At 39.5% G+C, this 20,622-nt stretch overlaps 1 protein-coding gene across 1 annotated transcript in view; it reads right to left on the bottom strand.

Annotated features, from left to right (window-relative positions):
- The window catches only part of PLCXD3 (phosphatidylinositol specific phospholipase C X domain containing 3), a 170,879-nt gene extending 150,428 nt beyond the window's left edge, over positions 1-20,451 (bottom strand). Inside the window, exon 1 of the mRNA XM_006166968.2 lies at positions 19,959-20,451. Within this exon, the coding sequence (XP_006167030.1) occupies positions 19,959-20,061 (103 nt within the window). The 5' untranslated portion in view covers positions 20,062-20,451. The remainder of the gene's footprint in view (positions 1-19,958) is intronic.
- Between the last annotated feature and the right edge of the window lie 171 nt (positions 20,452-20,622).

Below are 20,622 nucleotides of genomic sequence, written 5' to 3'. Positions count from 1 at the left end.
AAGAGAAAAGATGGTCTTTTTTATAAAACATTGCTTGAAATAGTTAAAATTGATCATGATACCATCTTATAAGGACAAATTCTATCATTTAGAAAATTATCTCATTTGTTCATTACATATAAAGGTTAGGCAATATTTACTAAAGCACCTAAAATATTGCCTAGAACATAAAAGTAATCATTAGAAGTTGGTTCCATTTGCTACTTTTTTTTTAATAAAGAAAAGATTCTAGTAAAATTTATTTTGTCATTTAATTTTTTTATTAAAACATCATCTTAGAATGTGGGAAGGGACATTTGTTATGATTGTCAGGAAATATCATAATGAAATCTGACCCTTTAAAAAGGATATGAGCTGAAGCTTTCTCAAAGTCTTTTCTGAATTCTGGTGAAAAATAACCCCTTCAGCAGAAATAAAGTGACTTTCGCCCAAACATTAACTATGAACCCCCCACACACACACTCCCGCTGAAAACCACATTCTGGGAAAGACTCTAAGCCCTTGATAAAAGTGCAATCAAAATCACAAGGCCATCTCCCAGGGTCAAGGACCAATGTGTCACCCGTTGAGAGGCACTCTGCTTCACGATTGCAGTGTCCTTTTGAACATGACATTAGAATTTTAAGTTCCACTTTGGTACTTGGTACTTGTAAAGGTGATGTAGCTGTGCACACTTTATATTTTCTTATCAGATAGAAAGTGGTGTAACGTTTGGCTGCCATGACTAGAAAACACAATTTGAGATTTTAAGGCATAAACCAAACTTTTCATCTCATCCTGGCAGAAATCCAGTATTGTTAGGTTTGATCCTTTATTTGTTTAAGGATTTAAGAAGATATCTTGACTCATCTTTAAAGTTATAGCATAATGGAAAAGTAAGTTAAGACGTTAAAATACATGAATATGAGTGTTTCTAAAAGAGCTCAAATCAATATGTAGAATTTATAATTGTCAATGCAGAGAATCTTGAAAAAATAACAAAGACCTATTTTTTTTCATAGTTTGTTTTATAATTCAATCACTGTATATCATTACACCTTGTAAAATGAATTTTCCCAGCATGAATACACTGTGCATTAGTCCAGTTAGAAATATCATACATGTTATCTTTAAAAGCTTGGATTTGGAAACTTGACAGCTCTCTAGCCATTTCCATCACTTAGGACTCCATGAGCCTGAGTGTTTAATCTCTCTGCACACCTGCAAGACGGGAATAACTTTTAATGTACAGGGTTATTATAGGATTAGAATTTATACATATAATTGATGGTTGGAAGGTAGGCCCTTGATAAATAGTAGCTATTAGTCTGATCTCTTCCTATGAACATAATAGAATATATTTAACTAGGTCTCCCAGAACTGGACTTTTGCCTGCATGAGAGCTTTCCAGTATCCTAGAGATAAGTCAGATTACCCTTTTAGAATTATACTTATGGAGCAAAACCAACAATTGTCTTTTCCTCACCTCTGACACAACTTCCTTCAGACTCCTAGGTTGCAGAGTGACCCAAAAGTTCAGCCAGTGTTCTCCAACTACATCCACCATTTCTGAGAGGGCCTGTCAAAGCAGAAATGTGGGGCCGGCTCAAGTGAAGTTGGATCCCTATGCAATATTATGGATTCAGTTCCCAGATCTACCTGCACATGCCAGGAATGCATGCCAAGGATCTGAGAAGGCTAGAAGAGAGGAGTTACTCAGTATAAGATCTGTTGAGGGGGCTTGCCTCGTCTTTCTCTGCCTCTCACTCAGGAACCAAATAACAATAATAATAATAATAAATTTTTAAAAAGCAGAAATGCAAAAAAAAAAAGCAAAGAAAAGAAAAAAAGAAAAAGGCAGAGATGCTTTCTTCCATGACCCTTATCAGAGTTTGAAAATGAGGACAAAGGTAAATAAGGTATAGTATGGGTTTGACTCCATGGCACATCACTAATGCTCAAAAAAAGCCACACCACACATGGTTCAAATCCCCAGTCTGGTCAGCCTGTAACAGGCAAGTATGAGTGTGCCAAAAACCCGAGGGAAAATTGGAGGAAGGGGATCACAGTGTGACCAGACCTGGTGGAGGGTAGTCATCTCTCTCTCACTTGTGTGTGCAACACTCTATCATGAACAAAGATAATGTTTGTGTATGTGTGTATGTGTGTAATATGGCTGCAAGCAACTGTCATCAACTGGAAGAAGGCAGAAGGAAGGGAGAGAGGCTTCTGGGCACTACTCTGTCTCCAGGATGAGCACCTGGGCTACACACTCTCTTCCTTTTTCCAATTTCTAGGATGAAGAGCAGGAGTAAGACCACAAAACCATCCCTTGGAGACATGACAAGGTCAGTTCTTTATCAATATTTAGGATTATTAAAAATAAAGGGACCAGCAGTTAGCGTAATGGCTATGTCACTGAACTCCCATGTAGCTGACCACGGTTTGAGTCCCGGACCCGGTGGCTTAAACTCATGCTGGGCACATGTGTGTGTGTACCCAAGATCCCAAGAGGAGAATAGAGGAGAAGGAATTGCAGTGTGGCCATCCACCCCCGGGGGGTGATTTCTTGCTCTCTATTTCTCTCTCTTTCTCGTGAGCACATGTGCCTTATAGCAAAACCCTCTCAAAAAAAAAAAAAAAAAAAAAAGGCTGAGGGCCAGCAGATGGTATAGCAATTGCATTGTTGGATTCTCACATGGCTGACCATAGGAACTGGTGGCTTGAAAGTCGCTGGGCATGTGTGAGTGTGTGCCCAAGATTCTGGGAGGAGAAGGGAAGAGAAGGGATTTCTGTATGGTCATTCCCTCAAGGGGTAATTTTTCACTTTCCCTCTTTCTCTATCTCTGTCTCTCTCTCTCATGAGTGCACGTGCTCTAAGGCAAAACAACACATAAGCAAACAAAACAACCACAACAAAAAACCTCTAAAAACATAGATAACAGAAAAAGACTGAATTTTTCCCTGCTTAACGAATATTCAGAGCCCAGAGCCCATGATAATGAACTAAGAGTGTTTGCAGGGTGAGGGTACACAATGGGATTCCAACCCCTGTGCCCATGTTCTAAATTTTAATGTGAAAATGAAAAATGAAGATCTTCAGTAGGATTTGTGTTGACTTGGAGCTCAGTTATTTCAATAATCACAACATTTCTCTAGATTAGGTGATTTTTTTCCAACAGGTCTTTTTCCCCATAGTTACTTACCATCTCCTTCCTGCCACTAGAATAAAAATTTATGATCTGATTCCTTTACCTCCATTTCTGGCACCATCACAGCCTAGAAAATAGTGTTTAGTCTAAAACTTCTGAATGAATGTATCTTGAATCCAACTCATATTGCACCACAATATGGTGCCACCAACACCATTCAAGAAGCAGAATTGTGGGGTTGGCCATGGCCTGGTGGTTAAGGAAGCTGATCTCTCATAGCCAACTGTGTGGTTTAAATCCTGGACTCAGCAGTTGAAAAATATGCCTGGCACATGTGTGTGCATACCCCAAATCCTGATGAGATGGAGAAGGGATTGTGGTGTGATCATGCCCCACGGTGGTGCTTTCTCCCTGTTCCTCTTTCTATCTCTTTTTCTCTCTCTGGTGAGTGAACACACCTCTGGAAAATTTCTAAAAAAAGAAAAAGAAGAGAAATTGTCCTTGGATGGTATCTCTGGGCAATGTGAATCCTAACATGTTTTCACACTCAGGAAGATATTTTCAATTTAAAGAATTTGGAAGCTTCCCATATATTACTTTATTATCATCAGGATACTAAGTGGACAATGTACATTAGTCTAATATCTCACTAACAAAACAGAGACCTAAGAAGGTAAGGCGATTTGGCCATCATTAAACCATGAAGCCATCAGAAGAGGGAAAAAACAAACAAACAAACAAACAAACAAAAAAAACACAAGGTTTCAGCCTTGTAGCTGAGAACAAAGCTAAATAAGTGGTCTTTCCTTGGTTTTAGAGCTTCAAAGAATTATGAACATTGCAGAAAACTTCAGAGTAAACCCCCATGTGTTTATGTAAAAAACCATAAAGCTTATCTACCTAGGTGAGTTATTTTCTTCTTCAATTGTCGGGGGAGAAAAGTAACATAAAGCTTACTATCTTAACTATTTTTAAGTGTACAGTTCAGTAGTGCCAAGTATATTCATGTTATTGTATGAGCAATCTCAAGAACTTTTTTCACCTTATAATACTGAAATTATACCCATTAGATGACTTCCCCCTACAGGGCTTCAGCAGCTACCATTCTATTTTCTGTTTCTTTTTGTTTGAATTTAACTATTTTAGACACCTCATATCAGTGGAATTTTACAGGATTTTTCTCTTGGCAACTGTCTTATTTCACTTAGCATAATATTATCAAGGTTCATCCACTGGGCAAGTTCATTTTAAGATCAGTTGCTATATATGTCACTTAAAGCATTAAGGAACTTAATTAAAGTAAACTCAATATGATTTCATCAGGGGAAAAAAACTCACATACTTAGGATTACAAGAGAACCTAGAGGAATAAAATCCCAGAAGAATAAAAAATGAAGGGATTGTGGTATGGCCATTCTCCACTGATAGATGCTGTCTCCTTTTATCTTTCTCTGTGCCTCTCTTTGTCTCTCTCTGGTGAGCACATATCCCTTGGTAATTAAAAAGAAAAGCAAAAGGGAGAGAATACAAGTAAGTTACAAAGATTACAACATGTTAGCACAATCAAAGAAAAACAATCCCAGTCCTGTGACAGGCTGGGTGAAATAGATTTGAGATTTTTTTTTTAAAGAACTATTTTAACTTTTATTTGTTACTATTATTATTTTTTGAGAGGATTTTGCTATAGGGTGCATGATCTCACCAGAAAGACAGAGAGAGACAGAGAGACAGAAAGTGAAAAATCACTCTTCCAGGGGGGATGGCTACACTGCAGTCCCTTCTCTTCCATTCTCCTCTCGGGATCTTGGACATGCACACACAAGCGCCAGGCGTGAATTTAATCCACCAGGTCCAGGACTCGAACTGCAGTCGACTACATGGGAGTCCAGTGACATAGCCATTATGCCAACTGCTGGTCCCTTATTTGTTATTTTCTAATCTGACCAGAGAGAGACAGAAGGAAGTGAGAAAGGAAGCCACCAGGTTCCAAACTTAAATCATGGTTGGCCATGTGGGAGTCCAATGCCTTTAACTACCACGCCACCTGCCAGTCCTAGACATGAGTTAGTTTTATGTTACCTATGAGATTAAGCAGAGAAACACTGGACCAAATGCTACATGATCTGCATTCAAATTCTAGTTCTCTGACTAGCCAGAGTATATTACTGAAAGAAATCTCTGAATGAAACGGCCTAATTTTACTGACTTGGTGTCATCATACATGTTTTATTTCAAAGGTTCCAAATGTACCAATATAGGATCCCTCTTTTTTTAAGGAATAAATTATTGATATAACAATGTCATGGGTGTGAAAACTGAAACACAAAGGTGGTAAGTGGCTTACTCTACTCTAGGAGTTCAAATGGCCAGTTATGATCTGAAAAAGAAATGCCCAATTATAATAATACATTGGAGGGAAAGGCGGTAGATACTATATATGATTTCCAAAGCGTAACCAGGTTGACTTGATAAAGTAAATTTCTGATACTAATAAAGTGTGTGACTTAAAATCCTACACACAGCAGCATTCTAAAACATTTATGGGACGATCTTTGAACAATTAAGACCAAAGTAGATGAGCCATGTTTAAGTTACTGTTTGCACAAATCACACACCTTTATTTTTGAGCAACTTTATTATTTTTTATTTTTATTTAATCACTGTATATCCTTACAGTTTACAAAATGGTTTCCCCAATGTAAATACACTGCATATTAGTCAAGTCATAGATGCTAACATGTACATTATCATCATCAGATAAATTTTCATTTTTGTTTTTATTAAATGTTTTTATTTTTCCCTGATTCCCTCCCTCCCTTACCCTGATACCCACCTCCTCCTATACAGTTTCTAGTATCTTCGGTTGCCCTTTATGATATTATACCTTCCAATAGAGTGCAGATAATTTTGTTCTTATATTTCTAGATTTTAAGTATGCTTTAAAAAAATCTTTCCAATCTTTTATTTATCAGCATTCTATAAGCAAATACTTGTGCCAGATATTATTGTATATTCTATTACAGTGGTCTAAATGTCCCTTAGATGAATTACAGTGGTCTAAATGTCCCTTAGATGAAGTTGGCTTTTTGGGAGAAACATGTTTAAAACATTTCAAGCTTGAGATTATTGTTTTCTCCCTAAAATTCCGTCCTCGAAGTTACATCCTAAGTGCATGTTGACTTAGGGAATGATTCAGAGAATCCCATTTTGTGTTTGGGTAATGGAATGATTACAGCCTAGAATCAATATATCTTTTATCACAGTGAATCAGTCTTAATAATTATGCTGACATAAGAGAAAAATTAAATTTCATCTACTGACATGCTAAAATATTGTTCTTAATCCAGTAGCCATGAGTGTAACTTTCAGTTCCTAAATGGAGATCTGTTCCTGCTGTATTCAATTTTCAGTTCATATCCTGCCTGCTAATAAATCATTAAGTCCTTCCAGGCAATGAAACAATAAATAAAACTGTAAGTAATGAAGGTAGAGATTTAAAAAATAGATAAAGATTAGGAGAGTTCAGACATAAATAATGATTGGTGAGATGTGATTTATTCAGTTGTCAAGACTTCACTAGGTTACTTTATATAACTTATAACTCATTTACTGAGAACTTGTTAAGTGTCAGGCATTATGATAAACGTTTTATGCTGATTATTCCATTTCATTCACATAACAGTCTTACTATACCCAACCCCCATTTTTAGGTAAGAAAATTTGTATTGAAAAAGGTTACATAGCATACCCAAAATCAAACAGTGTCTTGGAGCCAAAAAATAATTTAGAGGCCATCAGCTCAAATCCTGTGCTAGAGCAGATGTTTGGAAGATGGCCACCCAACCTCTGTTCAATGCTTCCATTAGAGAGGATGAGTTAGTTTAAAATCACACTGAAAAAAGATTATTCTTTTCTTTTTAGTTTAACAAAATCTTCATCCATTTAAATTTTATTCTTGGGTGGCTATGCTTTATTTTTGAGGGATGTTTGTATCGAATTTTTTTTAAGTTATGATTTCTAGTTTATAAATAATCAGTGTATATCTTTGTGTATATTTTTAAGGCATGCATACAGTATATAATAATCAAGTCAAAGATATACACATATTTATCTTTAACACTGAACATTACATTATGTAGTGCGTATTTGTTAATAGTTCTAGTAGGCTTTAAAAAATATACACACACACAAACACACACGCATATATATATATATTAAATTGTTTATGCTTTTTACTCTGCTGTGATGTATCATCCTATAGCTTCTTCTCTTTATTTTCATACATTCTTCTGTACATTAAAACTTTTCACATGAACTGCTTCCCCCAAGCCCAGCATTTCTTTGTATCTACCATTACTCTATTCCTTCTATTTTATATTTTTTCTTGTTTTCCTTTTTATTATTTTTCATTTTATGCATTTAGTCTCTATACATCATTTTGCTTGTAAATTGAATTTACCCAACATGAATACTCTTCACACCAGTCCAGTTGAGAAACCAAACACATTATCATCAACCAATAATAACCTACTACTGTGTCCATAAATGTGTCCTGTCTCTCTATTTTCTTTCTTCATTTCCTTTCTTACACTTTCCTTCTTCTCTCACCCTCCTCCTATATTGACTCCAGAATCTAGAACCATTTTCAATGTTTCTATGTCCTTCAACCCATTTCCACCACAGAGTATGGACAGCCAGTATATGTTAAGTGGAGACATACAATGTCTCTCTTTCACAGCCTGGTTTGTTTCACTTGGCAGCAAATCTTCCATATTCATCCATTTTCTATTGAATGCCAGGGTCTTGTTATTTTTTAACGGCTGAGTAGTATTCCATAGAGTATACATGCCACACTTTTCTAATCCATTCATCTGTTTGTAAACATTTGGATTGGTTCCATGTCTTAGCAATTATGAATAATGCTATAATAAACATAAATGTGCATGCATTATTCCAACTGAGTGTTCTTATCTAGTACATGTTAAATGGGGACATGTAGTCTTTGTCTTTCATAGTCTAGCTTAATTCATTTGGCATTATATCTTCTAGGTTCTTCCACATTGGGTCAAATGACAGGGATTTTTTTCATTCTCTATGGATGAGTAGTATTCTCTTGTTGGTTGCATTACTTTAGAAATCCAAAATCCTTTCTTTTACATATTTGAGAAGAGATGGCTATATTCCCCTCTGGTTTTTATAAGCACTAGAGTTAATAACATGGTAAAGTTCTTGCCCACAATTCTAATTCTTCATGCCCAAGCCTCCTTCCATACCACACTGTTTTCCAGTATCTCCATGGAATCTTGAAGCTCTTCCTGGTGTTGCAGCCCAGCATCCATACACACATTTGCTGCCATGTCACATTACTGACATCCAGTCAGCTCCCAGCTGGCTACCTGCCCTAGGTCTTCTTCTCAAGCCATAGTTAAGTCAAGTTTCTGTCCAGTTGCTTTTATGTACTTAATTTTCTGATTTTTTTTTGTTTTTTTGTTTGTTTGTTTGTTTGTTTTACCAAAACTACAGAAAATAGTATTGGCAAGGATATGAGAAATTATAATCCTTGTACATGGTTGCTGGGGATATAAAATGGTGCAATCTCTCCAGATAACAGTTTGAAGGTTTTTCTACAACTAGAATGACCATATGATTCAGAAATCCCACTCTTAAGTATTTATACAAAAGAATTGAAATCAGGTTCTTGAATCAGGATCTGCATCCCCATGTTCATTGCACCATTGTTCACAGCCCAAATGCCCATCAGTGACTGAGTGAATAAATAAAATGTAGTACATACATACAAATGGACTATTTCTCAGTCATGAAAAATGGGGAAATCCTGTCATACATTCTATGAACCTTGATAACATTATTGTCAATGAAATAAACCAATCACTGAAGGACAAATACTGTGTGACTCTGTTTTTATGAGGTTTCTAAAGTAGTCAGCCTCATCAAAGATGAGAGAAGAATGATGGTTTTCAGAGACAGGTGCAAGAGGAAAAAATGGGAAGTTTCTGTTGAATAAGCATAAAGTTTCAGTCATGCAAAATTAAAAACTTCTAGAAATCTATACAACACTGTACTTACAGCTGTACAACACTGAACTTACAGCTAACAACACTGCATTATGTACTTAGATGTTTGCTAACAGGATAAATCTTATATATTTTTACCATAAGAAACAAAATAATAAAATGTGATAAGAAGCCAAGAAAAGAACACATATCAAAAAAAGGGATGTGGTGAACCACATCAAGTGTTGTGAAAAGATCAAATAAGACAATAGGAACCATTAGTTTTGGCAAAATATAGATCAGTGACAACCTTGATAAGAATAATTTTAGTACAGTGATATAAAAACAATGACATTAGCATGAGCTAGAGAGAAAAAGAGAAATAACTTGAAGACAGGATATTTTTATAGCATCAGAGAAATAGTATAGTTGAGAAGAAGGTATGATGTCAAAGGGGCTTTTGGCTTTTTGTTTTTTTAGGAGTGGTACAATTAACATGTATGTATGCATATTAAAATGTTCCCATAAAGTCAAAGAAAAATGATGATGCAGGAGAAAAACTTGATTAATTCAATAGTAATCTTTCAGGAGATTTGGGTGGATGGGATCCAGAACAGAAGAGGTACTTGACTTAGGTAAGAGCAGATCCTTGTCTTCCTCTTATTTAAAGGAAATGTAGAATATACAGAAATAGAGGCAGGTAGATTGGTTGCTTAAATCATGGGAAACTGAGGAAGTTCTTGTCTTTTTTGCATCCATTTTTTTCCTATAAAATAAGTGAAGTAATCCATTTATATGAGGTGGGAGGAGGTGTTGATTTCAGAACAAGAGGTATGCAATTGCCATCTCAGAGAATAGAAAAAATGAATGCACTATGGAAGACTTTCTAGCAGTACTGAATGCTCATTTAAAATTCATCGTCAGAAATTCCTAGTTAGTCCAGTCATCTAAGATGTGTAATTCTTCTCTAACAATGTTTCTCCATAAAGATTTCTTAGATTGGAATAGGTGAAAAGTTGAGTTTAGCTGAGTTAGAATTTCCAGGTAAGTAGAACAAGAAAGAGTGAGACGAGACAATTAAGGGCATCTCCAGTGAAGCGGTTCTTATGCTGGACCAAGGAATTTGATGTGATAAAAAAAGAAATGAGGACGTGAAGAAATGATGAAGACTGCTATAGTCTGAATTACTCCCAAAACTTCATATGTTAGAATTTGATTGTATTATAAATATATTAAGAAGAAACTTATTACCTTCATGAAGCTGAATATGGTGCTATTTGTGAGTGATAAAACTAGGATCCCCATGATTGGTTCCTGGTTGGCTTATAAAGGGAATCAGACAAGGAGAGATTGATGAACACAGCCACCCTCTGTTCAATGTGATCCCTTAGGATTCTGACTAACCTTCACTAGACATGGCCTCTGGACCTTGGACCTGCAAACCAAGAGCTGAGTAAACCTCTACTCTTTTAAATTACCCAGACTTAGGTATTTTCTGTTATTAGAAACAGAGTGGAGCAAAACAAAGACTAAAGAAATCTTCACATACTTTTTTTTTTTTTTTGGAGAGGTTTTTGCTATAGGGTGCGTGTGCTCACCAGAAAGACAGAGAGAGACAGAGAGATAGAAAGCAAGAAATCATCCCCCAGGGAGGATGGCCATGCTGCAATCCCTTCTCCTCCATTCTCCTCTCAGAATCTTGGGCATGCATGCACATGTGCCTGGCATGAGTTTAAGCCACCGGGTCCAGGACTCAAACTGTGGTTGACTACATGGGAATCCAGTGACATAGCCATTTTGCCATCTGCTGGTCCCAATCTTCACATTCTTTACCCTTTCCCTCTAGCAACAGTCTAAGGAGGATGTTTACATCGTCATTATTTTTTAGAGGTTTTTGCTATAGGGCGTGTGCACTTGCCAGAAAGACAGAGAGAGACAGAGAGACAGAAAGTGAGAAATCACCCTCCGGGGGGATGGCCACACCACAATTCCTTCTCCTCCATTCTCCTCTCAGGATCTTGGGCATGCACGCACATGCGCCTGGTGTGAGTTTAAGCCACTGGATCCAGGACTCGAACTCCAGTCGACTACATGGGAATTCAGTGGCATAGGCATTACGCTAATTGCTGGTCCCATACATCATCATTTTTTGAGAAAGGCTCAGGGCATGTCATTGAGGTGTATTTAGGGCTAGTTACAGTGAGGTAGTTCTGGTCCTGCTCCTTTTCTTCCTCCCCCTCTTTCTCCTCCCTATGGCAACAGAGCTATATGGCCTGAGACATACACTGAAAGAAGTTCCCATTTGCCCAGTAGAACTCTTTCAAGTTATCGTCCTCTTCACCACCCCTCAAACCAAGGAGCCTTCCAGAAAAGCTTAGCATGCAACTAAGATTACTGTTCATCATAGTCTATTTTCCTTCATGAAATAAGTATTCGCCAAGTAAAACAAGGAACCAACTTATCATTTATAATGTTGACTGAGGATGAACATAACTGTTTCATAAAAATTAACTCACAGGAAGAATTCTTCAATGTAAACCATAATATCTGGCAATTAAGATAGAGTGTTGTAAGAGCTGTCCACTCCTAGGATCTGTAATGAAATATAGGAACATAACCAGAGCACATATAACAAATCCATGGGCCATCTGTTTCAGTACCTGCTTTCCGGAGGTGACTAATCCTGGCTGCTTGTCAAGGATATTTACCCATCTCCTCCTGCCCCTCTCTTTCTGACCTATCTTCCTCTCTTAATAGAGCATAATAAAAGCATATGGTGTTGTAGAATGATTCTGGCAGCAGAATTCTATCTGAACCATGGTAAGTTACTGTCTCATTTTTCTCTTCCTTCTGGAATATATGAATTAGATACTTTTCTTGCACCCAGTGTTCTGAGACTTACCCTAATCCTCTGAGACCAGGAGAGAGAAAAGTATGTGTAAGCTTCCTGAGAACATTAACTCCCGTAACTATGTCTAGGAGTTGCTTAAATGTTCATCGTGGTGGCATGTTATCTAGTTTCCAAAAACTAGTGCTTGTGGGTGAGAGGCATGCTCAAAGGTGGTATTAGGTAAAATTTCCAAGAAACATAGCTTATCTTTCTAAGCAACAATAATTAAAATGTTGTGTGTGTGTATGTATGTATGTATGTGTATGTGTGTGTGTGTGCATATGTGTGAGTGTAAACCTTTCCTTGAAGGGTCAGAGCACATCAATTACTTTATTAAAGTGCTTTAATACAATGGAGCCTTTAGAAATTACTTAGGCGTTTCAGATGATTTGGTTCTATTTACATTATTCCACAGTACTCTATAGGAAAAATATGGACTCTGATTATATTCTTATGCTAGATTTGCCTGGAGGAATGATTAGGTAGCAGCCACCAGAGGTCTACTTAGAGGACAAATTATGAAATTCTATGGAAAAAAGGTATCTTAAGAGAATGTTGGGCCAGCTCCGTGGCACAGTGATAATACAACTGTTTAAGAAAAGTTGAATCCTACATGGTAACTGTAGTTTCAATTCCCACCTGATTAGTCTGAAACACACTACAGGATTCAATGGGCTGTGAGACTAGAAGGGAATTGCAGCCTGATCAGACCCTTTGAGGGTGCTTCTTTCTCTTTCTCTCTCTCTCTCATTTGTACATACATGAATTCTACCATGAATGAAGAATAAGAGAAATAAAAAGCAGAAAGTCAACACACACACACACACACACACACACACACACACACACAGACATAGTAAGCTAACATTGAAAAGTGCAGGATACAGAACAAAATCTATTCTAGATATTGCTCTCTACCAAGCTCTCACATATTCTACCCTGAGTCCTAGGACAAGGGAACAAATACAAAAGAATCCATATAAACTACACAGAAAATTGGAACGTTTGGAGTAGTGCTAGCACTCATGACTCGACTTCAGTGGTGATGGCAGAGTCAGCAGTAGAAGAAGTTGCTATGCATAATGTGGAACCCAGCTCTGGGTGTCTTGTTAGACATTAGCATCCTCAATGCTGGGCCTCTGCAGACTCATCACAGGCTCTCAGGAATGTTTTGGGCATAAAACTAAAGAAACATAGTTCCTCTGCCTAATAAGGCAGCAAAGATGACAACTCCTCAAACGTTCCCTAAACAGAAAAGAAGGAAAATGGCAGGTACTATGTTATAGCAAAGGATCAGCTTATCAACCCAGCCCAAAGGATTGTCTTAAAGATCATACTTAAGAATCTGCCTAGAGATTTCCAGAATTATCTAAAAATCCATTAAGCAGGTATTTGGAAGGAGTGGAAACTGACAATTATTGATATAATAACCCTGATTTTACTTTTGAGTTAGCAGATTTAGAGAATACTACCTTTTGATTTAGTGTATCTTCATTTACTAATCTTCTCTCACAAAAATGCGTATTATTATTGCAGATATATGACGCTCAACAAACTTCCTCCTCTTTGTAATTTACTCTTTCTATTCTGACTGGATAGGACTGGAATTAAAGGAGAGAAAATAAGCTCTAAGTAACAGTGTGATATATTCACATATGAGTAAAGTATAGGAGCCATAAATACATTAATTAAGTCAAAAAACAAATTCAAATGAATTATAACCACATTTATTCATGTTTCTATTCCTTGTAAACCATGATTCACATAAATAATGTGTGACTTATAAATTCAAACAAGATTGATTATTTTCCTTCTATTAAAAATCAACTGTTTACTTTTGCTTTTGATAGCTTCCTGTTGCTGATTATTCCTATATTTCACACTCTTGATGTGACTTTTTTTTAAGATTTTTGCCATAAGGCACATGTGCTCACTAGAGAGGAGGGAGACAAAGAGAAGGAACATGAGAAATCACCCCCGGGGGGATGGCCATCCCTCAATCCCTTCTCCTCCATTCTCCTCTCGGGATCTTGGGCACGCATGCACACGCAGCATGACATTCAAGCCACTAGGTCTGGGACTTGAACCATGGTCAGCCATGTGGGAATCTAGCTGCCTTTACCACCATGCTACCAGCTGGCCCTCATGATGCTACTTTTACGCAAAAGCAACTATTATAAAGTTCTAGGTTAGAGATAAAGCCAGCCAACCTGCAATCTATAAAATAACAAAATATCTGCATCTCTGCACAACAAAGAATTACCCCAAATAGACAAAGAGCCAATGTAGGGATGTTTCCAAAATTGGCATTATTCACCACTAGCATCACCATATGGGCTAATTTAAGTACTGTTGATGGCCAGTTTCAATGAGCAGCAGGACTTTAATGAGAGGAAAGGTTTTACATTTATTGCAGTGACATAATTTGAACGCTTAAGTAGCAATTAAATCACATTTATTGCTCAAGGTACATGATGAACTATAATTCAGTTAACAGAAATGTCCACAACCTGGCCCATTAGCCCAAGTGGCCATGAGTCTAATATGGAATTCTAGCTTTAAACTTTATTGAAAATGTGAACACTCATGGATAGATCAGATGGCCCAGTAGAAAGAGGTAGATTTAAATTTGGTCTGCCATTTACATAAAAGTTCCCTTTGGATATACACTAAAACAATATTTCTTTAACCTTAAATATGTGTATAAATCACCAAGGGATTTTGTTAAAATGCAGATTGTGATTAAGTATGAGGAGTGGGATTTGAGATACTAAATTTCTACCAAGCTCCCATGTATGTCAATGCAGTCAGTCCCTAGACCAATGTTGAGTAGTAAGACCTTAGAAGATTATTGATGAAACATGTAAAAAGCATAGGAAAATACTTTGCAAATGGTAAAACAGCATTTATATCACTTTACATTCATTAACTCTAGTTGAGGATTCAAAACACTAGTTGGGGATTCAATTCGGCCATTGAGAAAACGTTTTGGTGGAACACATAATCAGATAGTCTTCAGTTTTTCCTTTTTTTTTTTTTTTTTTTGGTGGGGTTTTTCCCTTTCGGGCGTTAATTTTTTCAATTATTTAAGTCCTAAAAGCTCTCTCCTCTAAAAGAATTTGAGACTGTGAAGAATTGTTTGACTTGAGATTTGTGTGTGTGTGTTTAACTAGGATAATCAGAAAAAAGCCCCAAAGGAAGAAATACTGAATGTATTTGTGGAAAGAATGGAGAAGAAGGGAGAAACAGCTCATTATTATTCTTTTATTATGCCTTCCAAACAATTGCAGCTTGGATGTTATAGACAGCAGCTCAGGAAGTATGGCCCAGCCCTCTGTCCTTGGACAAGTGAGCCCAATACCCAGATTTTTATTTATTTATTTTTGGAGAGGTTTTTCGCTATAGGGCCCGTGCGCTCGCCAGACAGAGAGAGACAGACAGAGAGACAGAAAACAAGAAATCACCCCCCAGGGGGGATGGTCATGCCGCAAGCAATCCCTTCTCCTCCGTTCTCCTCTCGGGATCTTGGGCACGCATGCACACGCGCCCGGCGTGAATTTTAAGCCACCAGTCCCAGACGTGAACCATGGTCGACTACGTGGGAGTCCAGCAACATAGCCATTACGCTGACTGCTGGTCCCCTCGATTTTTCCTTTTAAGCAGAATCAAAATTAAATGTGGGACTTGGAGAGGCCACACAGGAGGAATATTCAGTCTAAACAATTTTGTTGCTCTTTGATTACTTCAAAAAATTAGCTATCCTGACTAAAAAGATCGGGGAGAAAAGTGTTTTTTTTTTCCTGAAGGTTTGTACTATTAGACTTAGTCCCAGATTTCTTACTGATTGTCTTATCCCAATTAATATATTCATATATAAACAATAAATTGCAAAAAGTAGGGAAAAAATGGTTGGCTCCAGAAATACTGACAAGAAGGGATCACTGTGAGTGAAGAAATTAAAAATTAGAAAAAGTAGAGATAAGAACACAGAAATACAAATTGTGTAAACACCTAGTTTCCCTAAGTGAAATAGTTTCTTTCTCAATAATGTTGGCATTTTCTAAATAAATGAACAAAAGTCACAATTACAATCTTTGGTTTATAAAGCATTTTTGTGTTCCTTATCTAAAAATCAATGAGCTCCCTGTTCAACAACAACAACAAAAAAATACATTCTCTTTGACATCTAATCCCATAACATGTGGGCCAATTTTTCATTGTTGCAACAATTAGTTTGTTGTACTATGTGAAGATTTTTGTCACATATTAGAAAACGGCAGATCGCTCCCATGGGTTAACTTCTTCCCAATCATTTAGATTTGGAATAGAATTACTCCATTTCACAGACCCAATTTACTAACACCCTGCGTGTTCCTATGATGGATCTCTTTAAGAGACAATTCTGGAGCCTCAATAATAATAGAATTCCAACTCTGCTTCAAAGTTGCCAAATATTCAACAGACTCACCTTTACCTAAATGTTATACTTGTCTTCCAGCTTCCAACTCCATTTTATTCTCTCCCACCTGCTTGTGAAGATAGGCATTACTCATAATCCTAAATGCCATTGTAAAGCAATTGTATATGAGTGGAAGCTTAGTTTGGCGCCATCAGAGAAAGAAATGAATAAAACAAGACTGAAATTTTAGTAAATGGCCTTTGAAAAGCAAATAGGACATAAAACGACTAATACCAATTGCTAAATTAATTTCTCAGCCCTGCCATGAGGCTACCAAATCCATGAGGCTATTTAAATGCAAACCAGTCAAGAGAGGTTTGGTTCTGAAAGCACTCAAGACATAGATGCTTGAGAAATATTTGGAGATGCCAGAACTGCACTCACAGTGGAGAATATCACACACCTGCAGATTGTGCTTTGCTCTGGCCCTGAATAATCTGGGTCAGCTGCCCCAGTGGGTGACCTCATAATTAGGCAGCTCTGCACTCTCTAGTTGCTTCACCTAAGAAAACCTGAAGCTTTGAGGATGACTGAGCAGCAGCTCCCCTCCCCAGAAACACTTGTGTGGTGCACCAGGAGTGGTTTTAAATGGTGGAGATAATTACTTAATTCAAGCTGTAGCAACTGGCCAAGTAAACAAGTAGCAGCCAGGAAGCTATTAGCATGATTTTAAGGCAATTATTCCATTAGTGTTTAATAGTCTCCAATTAGTCTTCTCTATCAAAGTTTGAATGTCTTTTTTTCTTCCAAAAATTCTCAGTGCTGAGTAATACAAAAAGGAACCAAACTGATTTTTTTAGAAGTGTTTTTTTGTTTGTTTGTTTTGCCTTAGGCACGTGTGGTCACCAACAGAGAAAGAGACAGAGACAGTGAGAAGGAAAGTGGAAATCACCAACCGGGGAGGGTGGCCATGCCACAATTCCTTTTCCTTCATTCTCTTCCCGTGATCTTGGGCATGCATGCACATGTGCCTGGCATGAGTTTCGAGTCACCAGGTCCGGGACTCAAACCACAGTTTGCCATGTGGGAGTCCAGTGATGTAACCGCTATGCCATCTGCTGGCCCCGAAACCAAACTCATTTTAAAACATGGTTACATGTATGGATCTACCAAGCCTACACTACAGAATCATGGCAATTTTGGGGAATGTATATTTGGTGAAATATGTTCTGAGTGTCTGTGTTTTTTAAGAAGTACAGGTTGAGAATGGGAGGTTTTTCAGATGTTGGGAAAGCGATGGAAATTCCTGTAGCATCTGATACCATCGTCTTTTTATCTCTACTCTAAAATCACCAGAACATCAAAATCTCTAACCTCAGGGTTTCTCTTTGTCCCAAGGGAAGAAAATAAATTTTTCTCTGATCCTGCTATTACCTAGTTCCTTACCTTCTTGCCCTGGTTAGTACTCGTTGCTGATGACTCATACGGATACAAATCCTAAAGCCTTTCCCTCCAAAATTCCTAGATCTTCCCAAGTTTAGAGGTTGGGTCACTGAATTATAGTAAGTTGTCTGCCATCAATGAGCTTCAGTTTTGTTCAGCTATGAAATGGGGATAATAATAATAGCAATGACTGCTTCATGGGGTTTTGGGAAGGATTAAATGAGCTGACATATAAAACATTGCTTTAAAAAGTGAAGCATTATAGAAATGTGGAGGAGATTCAGACTTGCTATTATACTATCCCTCAGAACAGCTATGCAGACTTAGGTTTTAACCTGCATCTCCAGAGAGTCACCTATCAGAAGGCTAGCACCGAAAGGCCTTCTTACCTTCTATGTGTCCAGACATACTCAGGTGTGACCAGGTGAAAGCAACTGTCTAAAAACCAAATAATAATGAAAGCAGAAAAGGGACGGGAACACTTGTGAAGTGAGAGTGGCATTGTGCCAACAAAGTGGTGTACTTTCTACCTTCTCTTTCAAAAGAGCAACCACCAGGCTCACCCAGGTAGCAGCGGAGTGTGGAACGGAGAAGCTGAGTTATTCTTTTCCTTAGAGACATGGGGGCCCTTGGGAAACTAACTGTTGAAAACGCACAAAAGGAGACAACCCCTTTTAGAGGCTCCTGTCAACAGGGCAGCCTACCCCTGCCCTAGCCTCTAAACATCCACTTGACTAGCAACCATTGACTGGAGTTACCAATCAATGTCAGCACTGTTGGTTGAAGCCTTTTGAGGTTTTTCAAATGAACATGTTCTGGTTTTTGGTTTGGCTTTGGATTTTTTTTTCTTCTTTCTTTTAATTGTTTTCTTTCTTACCATTTCCCCCAGTGACTGAGAGGGGGCGCTGGATGGGGCCGATCTAGAGGAGGTAGACCAAGAGCTTGAACCTACTCACCCAGCTCAGCTCTGAGCAGCGGATGGGGGAGACTATACATCTGCAATCTACCCTCCATCCAGCCAGGTCTCAAGCCCTGGTGCACAGCCAAATTGGTAACGAAGTAAGGCCGTGCGTCCCCAGCAGTCGTTGTCGTAAACTGTCCTGAGACGACCCTCTTTCCTGGATACCTGAGCCCGGGCTGCTGAGCTCTTCTGTCCCAGAAACCAGCCCAGTCTTTGGGTCCCAGGCGCGCGCGCCATACTGAAGCCTCTTGATCTCTCCCGTCTTTTTCTCGTTTTGTCCTCACTTGCTTCCTTCCAGGATGACTGGACACTGTCTCCACCAGCTCTTCCGTACTACATGCCTGTTATCCCACCCCTCCTGCGGTGCTCACACAGGTACCCTGCCTGTCTTCTGTCCGGAACAGCAAACGCGCGACCCCAGCGCTACACGTTGCAAACAGGGACTTGGACCAGAATCCAAACGGTGGCCACTCGGCCAGGCCCTCGGGGTCCGCGCAATCGACGTCCTATGCTCCTCGCCCCCTTCGGCTTCCTGTCAAGGGCAGCGATCACGCCGCCGCCGGTCCCTGAACTTTCATCACTCTTCGGGAAGCGCTTTGTCTCTTTGAAGGAGACTGGGGACGAATATTAATGAGTCGGGTAGGTTCTAACCGAGAATTCGCCAGATCCGTTCAGTCCCTCGCCAAGGAGCGACCCGAGGTCCACGCGCCAGAGTCGAGCCCCTAGAACACCAGCTTGCGCTCACAGCGCACCGTCACCCCATAGACCCAGAAATAGCCCCCGCTCTCCAAATCTGCAGGGGCGACCATGGGAGGGGACCCGAGGAGCCATCCTGGAGCCCAGCTTCTCCCCTGCCCCAGTCCTGCGCATACAGCCTGCTTCAAAAGCCCGAGAGGGAGACAGTAACCTTGACTCCGGGCGCCTCGGTCCCCAGAGGTTTGGAAAACGCCAGTAAGACCGAGGCTGCCAGGCACGCGCTCTCTTGGCCCGAGACGCACCCCTAAAGACGAGTTTCCCTCCCGCCCGCATCGCGACAAGTTGCCACTTAGTGGCAGAAAAGGCAGGGCGGGGCAGGGGAAGCGGGCGCCGAGCGCCCGGCCGGCAGCCTCGGTGCGCCTACCTGGGATGGCTAAATTGGTGAGGGGGATGCTGTGGATGCTCTCCGGCAGAGTTGCCATCCAGTCGGCGAATTTCAGCTCGTTTTTCCCCTGAGACGAGGCCATCGTGCCGGTCGGCGTGCCGCGCGCTGGTCCCCGCACTCTCGGGAAAGGCTGGCAGGCTGCTGCCGCTAATCCGTGTGTGCTACAGCCCCGCCAGAGTTTACACTCCGCTGTGCGCCACACCCACAGGATGGCGCAGACACATGCTAATTTTAATAATTATTCAAAACACCCCATGCTCCCTTAGTGCCTCCGCCAGACTCCGCCAGAGCTTTTGTTCCTGACGTCCGTGCTCGTCTCTGCGCTCACCCTCCTTCCCCCTCCACCGCCCTCCTGGCGTCTTAGGCTTCCTAGGCATCTCTGCCTGTCCTCGCCATGCTGCAGCTTTCCTTGGCCTCTCCTTATTATTCCCACATTATCGTCATTTTTCTTAACTTGGTTCACCCAACTGCGTAACCAATGGTCTTGCTCGGCCCTTTGCTGTGATGTTCTGGTCCTGTCTGTGTAAAAGACAGTCTCGCTGTTGAACCTACAATCCTAGTAGACTTTGGGATGTTATTGCCTCCTGAAGAGCAGACGCTCATGCTGGCTGTCAGGACTGCCCATTGTCACCAAAGAGCTTTC

The sequence above is a fragment of the Tupaia chinensis genome, unplaced genomic scaffold (genome assembly GCF_000334495.1).
Source record: "Tupaia chinensis unplaced genomic scaffold, TupChi_1.0 Scaffold144378_1, whole genome shotgun sequence".
NCBI lineage: Eukaryota > Metazoa > Chordata > Mammalia > Scandentia > Tupaiidae > Tupaia > Tupaia belangeri.
This window is presented reverse-complemented; position numbering and strand designations above follow the sequence as displayed.